General features: G+C 33.6%; 1 protein-coding gene and 1 pseudogene across 1 annotated transcript; one reads left to right on the forward strand and one right to left on the reverse strand.

Annotated features, from left to right (window-relative positions):
* Window positions 1–1,312: 1,312 nt before the first annotated feature.
* LOC120171204 (WD repeat-containing protein WDS homolog) lies at window positions 1,313–6,119 on the forward strand. The gene is made up of 5 exons (XM_039178954.1): window positions 1,313–1,414; window positions 2,085–2,820; window positions 4,149–4,250; window positions 4,907–5,542; window positions 5,894–6,119. Exons 2-5 carry the CDS (start codon window positions 2,179–2,181, stop codon window positions 6,083–6,085), a joined length of 1,572 nt encoding a protein of 523 aa, XP_039034885.1. The 5' UTR covers window positions 1,313–1,414; window positions 2,085–2,178; the 3' UTR covers window positions 6,086–6,119.
* Window positions 6,120–8,189: 2,070 nt separating this feature from the next.
* LOC120171205 lies at window positions 8,190–10,797 on the reverse strand (annotated as a pseudogene).
* Between the last annotated feature and the right edge of the window lie 207 nt (window positions 10,798–11,004).

The raw sequence follows: 11,004 nt of genomic DNA on the forward strand, positions 1-11,004 counted from the left end.
TTAGGAATAAAATTTCTAGAACATGTCATTAAAAGTTCTCAGTTGATAACTTTCTTTCTCCTAAATTGTAGGTCAATTCAATACGTATTGGGAGTAAAATTTCTCTTTCATACCCTTAGGTTCCATGTCATTCATCATATATAAGGTGTTACAAGTAGTACATGTTCAAGATATTTCTCAATCATTGACAATGTACGACATTTTGTAGATACACTTACTTAAACCCATGATCTTTAATAAAAATAATATATTTTTTTAATTATTGAATCCACTTAACGAAACACCCTGTAAGATTTTATGGGTAGACTCGTCTTGGTGGTGATCATGTCGTTGCTACAATGACCTACTAGACAATCTAGGAAGCTCTCAATTATTGAGGATCTAGACTTTGGAAAGAAGCAAGGTACACAGGTCGTCAATATTAGTAACTTGGATGAGCACATCCATAATAGTTAAAATAATACTGCTTGAGGTCACCATAAGTTTCGGCATTATTATATAAAAAAAACTCCCAATAATTATTTTTCTTGAAAAATAACTCTCTTAGTATATTTGTTATAAAATACACAAATTATTCACGTAGGATTACCTCATGTCCTATAAAACGCGTTTAATGGATCTCGCGTTTATAAGATGTGAGAACCATCAACTTTTTAAGATAAAATCATTTACTTTTTTATAAAGACAATAATAAATACATGAAATTTATTTTTTTGTAAAATACGAGGTCTGACTTTACTTTTTACAGAACGCGAGGTCATTTATATGACAATTTGGGGGTAATTTTTAATAAATATGCTAAAGGGTTATTTTTAAAGAAAAATAATTATGGGTTTTTTTTAATCTAATAATGCCATAAGTTTGTTTATAAGGATTGTATTGTTGACCGGTGGTCTTGGGTTGTTAGTTGGAAGGAAGAATTAGGGGTTGGTTAAGGTTATTATTATTTTATTGTCATGCATGTACTATGAATATAAGTATTTGAATCATATCAGTTATTTTTATAGAAGTGGGATTAAATTAAAATATCATGTTCAAGATTAAATTTATTTCTATACTAACTTAATGATCACATCAACTTATCCTCTAAAAATTAACTATTGGTGACCATTTTATAATTTTCGATAATTCAAGTGATCACTTTATATCATTTTAATTTGGCTGACCTAAATAAAAACTTACCTATAATCAGATGACTACCTGATATTTTAACCTTTTTATTTTTAATCAACAAAGCACTCTCATCCGTACGTCATCAATTCCGTGAGAATAACCGTTGCTAAATCCTCCCCTTCTCCACCAAAACGAACCCTAGACTTCCCAAAGTTACCCTTAACCTCATATTTCCCGGTTTCTGTTTTCCTCGCCGTTTATCGTTTTCGTCACCGCCGGCGATTCTTCTATCTCTATATACGTACAACTTTATCCCCTTCCTTTATTCTTTTTTCTTTTTAATATTTCAGTTATAGCCTTAGCCTTTTATTTATCTCAATTGAATGAATTACTCTTTAATGTTTTTTCTTCATATTTTATCAATCTCAACATGTTGTAACTTTTTGAGGTTTTGGGTAGTTAGTTAAATTTGTAGTTTTTAAGGTTGTCTATTTAATTGAATTAATTTGTTATTCAAATATATATTTTAAATTTGCTTGTTTTATTTTGTGTGATTAACTGTATTGGTAATATTTGGAGAGGGAAATATTTGCGTTATTTCGTTGTCTTTTGTTCATGGAAGCATCTTCTTTTCTGAAAGTTCCATTTGTAGCTTTCGAAGGTATTTGCTTCTTAGTTTTAGTTTCTTCTTCCTTGAAAGAAGAAAGAAGAAAAAAAAGAAAGTAAAGAAGTAAAAGTGTTTTTGCTTGGCAGATTTGACGTATGGTTAGCACTATATTTCTTCCACTATGCTAAGTCTTAATTCGGCATTTGAATTACTATTATATAGTTTACTCTATTTGGTTTATAACTCCTTATCCTTGTTACAATGATTGTGTGTGTGTGGCGCTTGTGTTTTTATTTTTTACTGTTGCAGGGACTTGAGATTTTTGTGAATGATTTTTCGACTGATTGGATTGTCTATGATATAGGAAACTGATGGCAAGTAGAAGAAATGAGCATCTTTGTTTTTAGAAAGCAAGAAGGTTTATGCATACGCTTTAAAATTTCCCTAAACAAAAGTCTATGGAGAATTCACCTACCACACTGGGCTCTAAAGGTTTAATAAATAAGCATGAATTTTTAAGAGTTATAATTCAATGCTTATACTCTTTTGGATACAATAAGTCTGCTTCTTGTCTGGAAATAGAGTCTGGTATTAGGTATAAATCGGCCGAATTTGATTTGTTGGAATCACAAATACTCAGTGGAGACTGGGATGATTGTATTGATACGGTGAATAAAATTAAGGATGTGAAGGATGATACACGATCTTCAGTTTTGTTTCTTGTGTTCAAGCAGTGTTTTATGGAGTATTTGAATCGCGGGGATGATTCTTTGGTTTTGTCAGTTTTGCAAAAACAGGTTCCCACGCTAAACATGAGCAAGGAAACAGTTCACAAATTAGCTTATAATATACTGTCATTCAAAGAGATGGGTAAGATAGACGAAGATGTTATTAGTGAACTGCGAAAAAGGTTAGTTATGGAGCTAAGGAAACAGCTTCCTCCACCAATTGTATTGCCTGAGAGACGGTTAGAACATCTGGTTGAAACTAGTGTAACAGCTCAAATTGATTCCTGTATATATCATAATTCCCGGGATGCAGTTTCTCTTTATGAGGATCATTGCTGTGGCAGAGATCAGATACCTACAGAAACAGTTCAGGTATGCTTCTTGTTGCAATCAATACTGTTATTTGTACTATGAATCATATGTTCTGTTTACTGTTCCAAGAAATGAAGTAAAAAGAGGACGCAAAGTTATGAACACAATGCTTCAGTTTGGATATGTAATATGGTGTTTTCTGTTCATCTTTACTATCTACATATTTGATAATGCTACAACAATAATCTTCTGATTTGATGGAACAAATACTAGAGGCCAATATCCTAAATGCTAACATAAAGCTTCTTTAAATGACGATTCAGACTGTTACATCCATCTTAATGCTACTTCAACTTTTTAACCTATTTGATAATTGGATGATTTAGGGATTAGCTTTAGAATATTATGTATTCTTCATTCACTCATCTTTGTATTAAACCATGAGGTGTTGATGAATTTACATGTTATTAATAACTTGTTTTTTTTTTCTTTGTCAATTTGAACCCACATATCAAGACCATATTTGCTTTTCTTCTATGAGGCGTGGTGGAAACAGTTTGTCAAGATTTCCGTTTATTGTGTTGAACCAAAAAAGAAATTTAAAAAGTTTTTTTTATTTTATTTTTTATATTTATGGTATATTGGAGCAACAAAGAGACGTGAAAGAGCATAATATTGCACTATGAATTATATAACTGACTTGTTTGATAGAAGTGCTTAGATTGTTGTATTGGTGACTTATTGCTATTATTGTAATACCGGGACAACCAAAATAAATGCCCCCACCATGTTGCGAAACTTGCTTACACCTTAAAGGAACAAACACACTCCTTTATATTTTTATCCTGTAAATTCATGTATAATCTTATCTATAAACTACATTATGAGTACAACTTCTGTCAATTCATGTTATTATACTTCGGCTGACCTGAAGGGATTCAAAGCGTTATGTCTCTGTGGTTCTAGAATTTCAAATTATGGTCGCTTGTGGCAGAGTGAGAAAACCAATGAGCCATGCAACTTCATGAAATTAGAAAGTCAAATCACTCTTTAGTTGAAAGCTTATAACAAATAATATTCTGTAGTTTTTTTTAAATGAATTTAGTTTGGGGCCTTTCACAAAATTTTCTAAATTCTCAGTTCAACAACTGATATATAGCCTATAGACCATTCTTTTATTTGAGAATACAGTGTTATTTATGATCTTTCTTCAAAATGATTTCTCCCACCTTAGGATGAGAACATTAACAAGTTCCTTCCCCTTTAGGCTGATTTATACATTGTGAAACCTGCAATTTTTTAGTGTCCTCTTTCAACTGCCTAGTTCTGGTTTGTTATTTTGAATGTTTGAGCTGTATCATGGCCCCTTTTGTTTCTTATGTCTGCAGATTTTGACTGCACATAGCAATGAAGTTTGGTTTATACAATTTTCAAATAATGGAGAGTACTTAGCCTCTTCTTCAAGTGACTGTACAGCTATTATATGGAAGGTACGACAGTCTTTTTGCATGCATTTGAACAGATGCACACTTTATTTAATGAATATTTGTATGCATTTATCTCTGCTGTTTTATCTTGAAGATTTGGAATATTGTTTTTGTTGTGTTGCAGTGAGATATGATAAATTAGAATAGCATAATAGGAGATGCATCTAGTGCCTAGGGGTGCATCTAACTCGTAATGCCTCCCTTTTCCAAGTTTTGCTTTGGTCTTGAGGGGGTTGCAAATAAGGTCTAGTTTGTTGTTATTCGAAAAATTGAAACAAACAGGAAATGAGCATTGTCATGTAGGGGTGTTATGACTGTATGGAGTTTTTTCCTAAATGTCTCTTTACCAAACTTGAATTAAATGAAATGAAATCTATCAGTTTGATAATGTTAATGTTTGTTCTCTTTATCATACCATGTTCTGTTTTGCTTTTAATTCTTTAAAATTGAGTGAAATCGATTTATTTGATATTTCCCCTTAAAGGGAGCATCAATCTTTTAAGAAATGCGACTCTAACTCACTTTATATGCTGACCATGGTCTTCAGTATCTATGTACATGTTATATTAATTTTACAGGTACCGAATTTCTGGTCTTGATCTCTGAGTTTCCTTTTTGAAGTGTTTGACTTGATTTTTTTGTCTCCCTAAATTTCTTAGGTTAGGGATAATGATAAGCTGACAATGAAACACACACTCCGAAGCCATCAGAACCCCGTGTCCTTTGTGGCTTGGAGCCCGGATGACACAAAGTTGCTCACATGTGGAAACTTGGAAGTTCTCAAGCTTTGGGATGTAGAAACAGGCACTTGCAAGCATACATTTGGGGACCATGGCTTCACAGTCAGCTCATGTGCTTGGTTTCCCGACTCAAAGAGAATCGTTTGTGGGAGTTCTGACCCTGAAAAAGGCATCTGCATGTGGGACTGTGATGGCACTGAGATGAAAGCATGGAGGGGCATGCGCATGCCCAAGGTTTTGGATCTTGCTGTGACATCAGATGGTGAAAACCTTATCAGCATATTCTCTGACAAAGAAATCCGGATCTTAAACTTGAGGACAAATGCTGAACAAGTTATCTTAGAGGAGCATTCAATCACATCTCTCTCAGTTTCCATGGACAGTGAGTTCTTTATTGTCAACCTGAATAGCCAAGAGATACATTTGCGGGATGTTGCCGGAAAATGGGCAAAGCCTTTAAAGTACACAGGACACAAGCAAAACAAGTATGTCATACGGTCCTGCTTTGGTGGGATCAATAGCATGTTTATTGCCAGTGGTAGCGAGAACACACAGGTATGCTTATATGCCTTACATGTAAATTTATTTTTGTTGTGCCTTTTCTAGAATCACTTGTATTTATTAATCATGTTTGGCATGTCGGGCAGCCATATGGTAACCCGCTTTCTGTACATAGTTGGTCCAGCGTCCGGTCTCCAGACTCCAAATCTCGTTCTTCAGTAGGTGAGGTCTAGGGTAGAAAATGAATCCTCATATACATACTGATTACCGAGGGTCTCTTTTGAGGGATCATCTCTAAAAGTGTCATTTTGTTAATTTCTATCTCATGCACATATGCACATGAACTTCGGCTTATACATTTGTAATGAAGTGCATTAAATCTTTACTTTATGCAAATGTTGGCAGGTATATATATGGAACCGACAAAGGTCTACACCGGTTGAGGTATTATCCGGGCATTCGATGACAGTGAACAGTGTCAGCTGGAACCCTAAAAGGCCTCTGATGTTGGCATCGGCTAGTGATGATCATACGATCCGTATATGGGGACCAAGCCAAAGCAATAAGAAGATACAATCAGCGGAGACTTTCACTTGAAAATAGCCAGGGGAAAAAGAAAACAGCTTAAAGCTTTTGTGTATACAGTAGGAGATCTGTTTTATAAAGATTTTAGTTTGGTGCCTCACCGGTTAATGCCCCCACCCAAAATTTTGCTTGTAAATATTTAGCCCATTTGTTTTGTAGCACATATTTGTCTGTCAATTTCTTTACATGATTCCACTGTTTCAGTAAGGAATGGCGTTCTGGTAATTTATCTTTGATGAAGTGGGAGTATATTGTGTGTTTACACTTATTTTTAGGGTAAATTATATCATTGACTATTCAATTATTTAGCCTTTTTATTTTTGTCATCGATTTTTAATTTTGTCAATCAGATCACAAAATTATTTAATTGTATTCAATCAAATCAAAGTTAATAAAATTGGTATAATTATATATTTAGTCTTCAATTATTAATTTTGTCTTATATTTTAGTTTAATTTAATAAATTTAATCCTTTAATTAAATTGTGACACATGTCATATTTTATTATAAATTTTATATATATTAAATTTATTAAATTTATTTTTTTTTCACTCAGATGATGACACGTGTCACCATATAAGTGGAGTTAAAACAAATTTCAAAGAAGAGTTTTGAAAAGGTGATTAGGAGATTAGATCCTGCATGTAGGGGTGGGGGACGTCTTACCAACCGAGCTGGCCTCAACTTTTGATCTATGGTTTACACAATAATATATATATATATATATATATTAGTTAATGTTAGAAAAAAAGAAAGGAAAATGGACATGAAGGCATTCGAAGCTTCGAGCCTAGGCTAAATAAAAAATTTGGAAATACTAAACCATCAAAGTAAATTTTACATTTATATAATAGTAGGATATATTCTATATATATACTTTCAATACTAATTTATATAAGATTAAAAGAAAAATTAAATTTAAGATATATATTTTTAAACTAAATTTAATATTTCTTTTCTATTCAAAATTTTAATTTATGATTATATACAATTTTAAATTATTTTTTAATTTAATTAATAATTTAATTTAAATATATAATTTATGGAAAATATAAATAATTTAATTTATATTTGAATGCACAAATCATTTATATTTTCTACACATTTAATTTTTATTATATAAATTAGTATTTAAAATACATTTATATTTTAATAAAAACTTTAGTTAACTTTAGTTTGAAAATATATAAATCTTTAAATTTACTTTAATGGTTTAGTATTCCCAAATTTTTTATTTAGCCTCGGCTCAAAAGTCTACATGTCCGTTTTCCTCCGACATTAACTAGAATCTATTATATATATACTAATGTGTAAATTTTGCAAACTTCGGTTAGCTTAGTTGCTAAGTCTTGCTCTCCCCCAACTCAGGCAAGTTCGAATCCCCTTATCCTCTCTTAATTTTTCTTTTCTTTTTTATAATAGTTTTAACTCCAACTTAATGGTGATACGTGTCACCATCTGAATGGGGAAAAATAAAAAATAGATAAAATATAAAAATATTGAAGACCAAATATATAATTATATAGTTTTATTAACTGGCATATCAACACTTCCGTGAATTTTTAACGTTGGGTGGCTTGATTGAATACTATTAAATAGTTTTGTGGTCTAATTGACAAAATTGAAAGATTCGTGGCAAAAGTAAAATGACTAAATAGTTGAGTGATCAATGGTATAATTTACGCTTATTTCCAGTAAACCCTGCAAACCTACAGAGAAAATCCTAAAATAGTTGGGACTTGTTGCAAAATCAACTCATTTAAGACTTCAATTTTATATATACATATATATATATATATATATATTTTTTTTATCAATATTGACAGTTAATTTTAATAGTTCATGTTTTGAAATAGTCATATGTTGATGTTGACAGTAAAAACATTAATGATGTTAGTATAGTAAAAACATGCCTCTTTTTTATTTACAGACACAAGTAAAAGAACAACACTAACCACGTATTATTTTGTATTAACATTGCATTGAAAACTAAATATATATGGCCACCATTGAGATTGAAACACAAACATGTAATGATGGAAACAAAAGGGGAGACACACGAGGATTTTCGCACAGCTCTAACTTTCCTGTATTTTTTTTTTTTGGCTTTGCTTTGTATTTTGCAAGGGATGCCCTATTCATCTTATACATGGTGGGATTTGAGAGAATCACATTCTATATGGCCTTTCTTCTTTGCCTTTGGTTCCTTTCTTATGATCTCGGAGCTGTAAATTACGAATTAAAGTAAGCTATTAGAATGGAAAAAGCATCGTAAACACTGTCGGAAGAGAATACGAATATGAATAAGCATACATACCTAATCCAGTAGCTTCGGATTTCCTCAGGATTCTAAGCCTCTTAACCGAACTACGGAACATCCTGAATCAATTCCAAGAACATTAACGAAGAGTGTTAAGGAGATGACGTACTCTTTCTATGCTCAAAGCAAGTTCAAGGGCACTGGAGGGAAGGCATATGTACCTCCCCAGCTTTATCCTAATGCCTGAACTAATTAACAGTAGAAAATAGGTGGAACGAGGATCCCGCATTTTGGTTCAGTCCAGGCATTAAAAAAGGAACTTTAACGCCATTGATTGAGACCATAGAAACAAATACGTAGAGTGAGATGCATAATCGAAATTATACTTACTCCCAAGGAACATCCTCGACAAGCATCCAGTCGCCCTCCTTGTCCTCATGTAAGCACAAAATCAGATGATCCATTTAGCAGCGCCATTGATCCTAATTGCAAAAATCATGATAAACATTTGTAAGAGAGACATAATTTGAGGATCATCTAATAGAAAAATCATAGTTCATTCTTCTAAAGTGGAATTCAAAAGCCTTTTCAATCTCAGCTCCTTCTATAATTCCATTAAGTTTAACAATTCTTTACTTTAAAGTCTACAATGTTCCTGGTTTAACGTATCCTATTTTGACACAATGCTTGAAAATCATACATCCTCTGGCTTGCGCATGGTCGGTACTTAAACAGTCACTTAACTAGTCTTCTCAAAGTCAAAACAAAATAAATTAGGAAAGCTCACTTGCTGAATTGACACTTGGGGTGGTTTCAAGGAACATTTCTTCCAACGTTTTTGCTAATTTTTCATATGATTCATGGGCATTCAGATCAACCTTCCTTCCGATTGGAGTTCCATCCATATTCACCTTCACAAAAAGAGATTTCCGGAGCTTAGTATTACCACTGTTATGGTAACTGCCAATGGTGCTGTTCTCAACCATCAAGGCCTCCTTTTTATGGTTCTCTATTGTCGAGTTAAATCCTTCTGTGACCGATGCTTTTGCTCGATTAACCATGCTATTCATTATATAAGCTCTGATAGGAGGCCACCCCACGACTTTACTGTTTTGAACTCAAACAAAATCAACAGTTCAAGCACCAGAACTCAATAGTATGTTAATAGAAAGATAAGCTATGAGCTACTAACGAGTACCGAAACCATACAATAATGTTACAAATTAAACTGTCTCGATGGCATGGATATTGCCATGATTTCGATGCAGCCCACTTAATATGGCACTACACGTATAGGTTCCTATATAATTCGATTTTCGGCTTACAATTTGGTTCAAGAACTCAGGATTCCGACAATCACCTATTTTCTAACTTGCCAAGTTGTTTAAAAGACGATTAGGATCCACTCTATTACTTTTCCCCTATTTTCAATACACTTATCATTATCATTTTATATGTAAGACCCTCTTATCAATCGTAGAAGTCATTCAGTGATTAAACCATGTATCTAAGTCAACTATTGGATCAACAAGCAGAAACCTATACCGAATTTGGAATTCAAGACCACGACACCTGAGATCTATCAGCATTTATATCTTGAAATTGAGTAGAAACACTAAATAGCTAGCTCAGACTTACGTGCACTACGAATATTTTCGACATTTTAACTCCTTTTCCGTGTATTTAGGGTTCTTATAGGATCATTTCCTACACCATGTCAAAAAATGTATCTGAAAGAAAATCAAACACCAATAGGATTATGAACAATATATGCTAAAAATAGTTTGTTTGCAACAAACATGATCCATCTCAACGAGAATGACTGGAAGCATCCCAATTTCACACATAATCATCAAACAACCTAACACTTTTAGTTGTTTCCCCTTGGCAACCCCTTCTTCCTAAATTAATAAATCGTACAATAAATATGTTTAGCCTAATTGGACGAGACTAGCTTTCTTTTCTTTTCCTTCCTAATTCTCTTTCCCCTGATCTCGTATTCATTGTAAAACAATCCAGTAATTGATGAGACCATCCCTTACGAACTCAACTAAATACCACAACAGAGCTATGGATTATAATGAAACTATGAATCATGAAATCAGGGTAAAACTGAAGCATACCTAGATCCATTAGCAGCAGCCACGGAATCAGCAGTCCTCTTGGTCCCGGCCGTGACATTAGCTCTACTTAAAGAAAACGAAGTCGATGAAGACGACGATGATGGGGAAGAAGACGAAGGGGGAAAATCTTGAGCAGTGAGAATCCTAGCATATTGACCACTCTTTGAAACCTGGTGCATCTTAGAACCACCATCACCGAGGCTGAGGCCAATACCCAATTCCAATACAGACTCATCTGGGCACGAAGAATCTTCAGAGGAGACCACCATGTTATCCTCCCTTGACACGGTGGACGTTGACCCACTTTCAGAACCGCCATTAACAACGCCTCCTTGCTGTGAAAATTAGAGAGTCCTGGTCCTGGGTTCAACCAGGAAGTGTTGAAAGCCTGGGCAGAGAGAAATGGGGTGTTAAGTGTTGATGCTAAAATTAATTAGCTTTAAATTGTTTGGACTGGAGAGGAAAGGGCAGCCTGGGTTGGGTTACCATGCCGCTCTGCTGCTTCTGCTCTCTGTGTCCCCCCACCTTGTCTGTCTCCACCGTTTTAT

Source organism: Hibiscus syriacus, unplaced genomic scaffold, assembly GCF_006381635.1.
Source record: "Hibiscus syriacus cultivar Baekdansim isolate YM2019G1 unplaced genomic scaffold, ASM638163v2 tig00111812_pilon, whole genome shotgun sequence".
Taxonomy (NCBI): Eukaryota; Viridiplantae; Streptophyta; class Magnoliopsida; order Malvales; family Malvaceae; genus Hibiscus; species Hibiscus syriacus.

What these genes read in the sequence shown, in the direction of transcription:
- LOC120171204 (XM_039178954.1), top strand. Translation starts at nt 2,179, where the DNA reads ATGGAGAATTCACCTACCACACTGGGCTCTAAAGGTTTAATAAATAAG. An exon ending in TACCTACAGAAACAGTTCAG is followed by an intron (nt 2,821 to 4,148) that starts GTATGCTTCTTG and finishes TTATGTCTGCAG; the next exon opens with ATTTTGACTGCACATAGCAA. An exon ending in GTGGTAGCGAGAACACACAG is followed by an intron (nt 5,543 to 5,893) that starts GTATGCTTATAT and finishes AAATGTTGGCAG; the next exon opens with GTATATATATGGAACCGACA.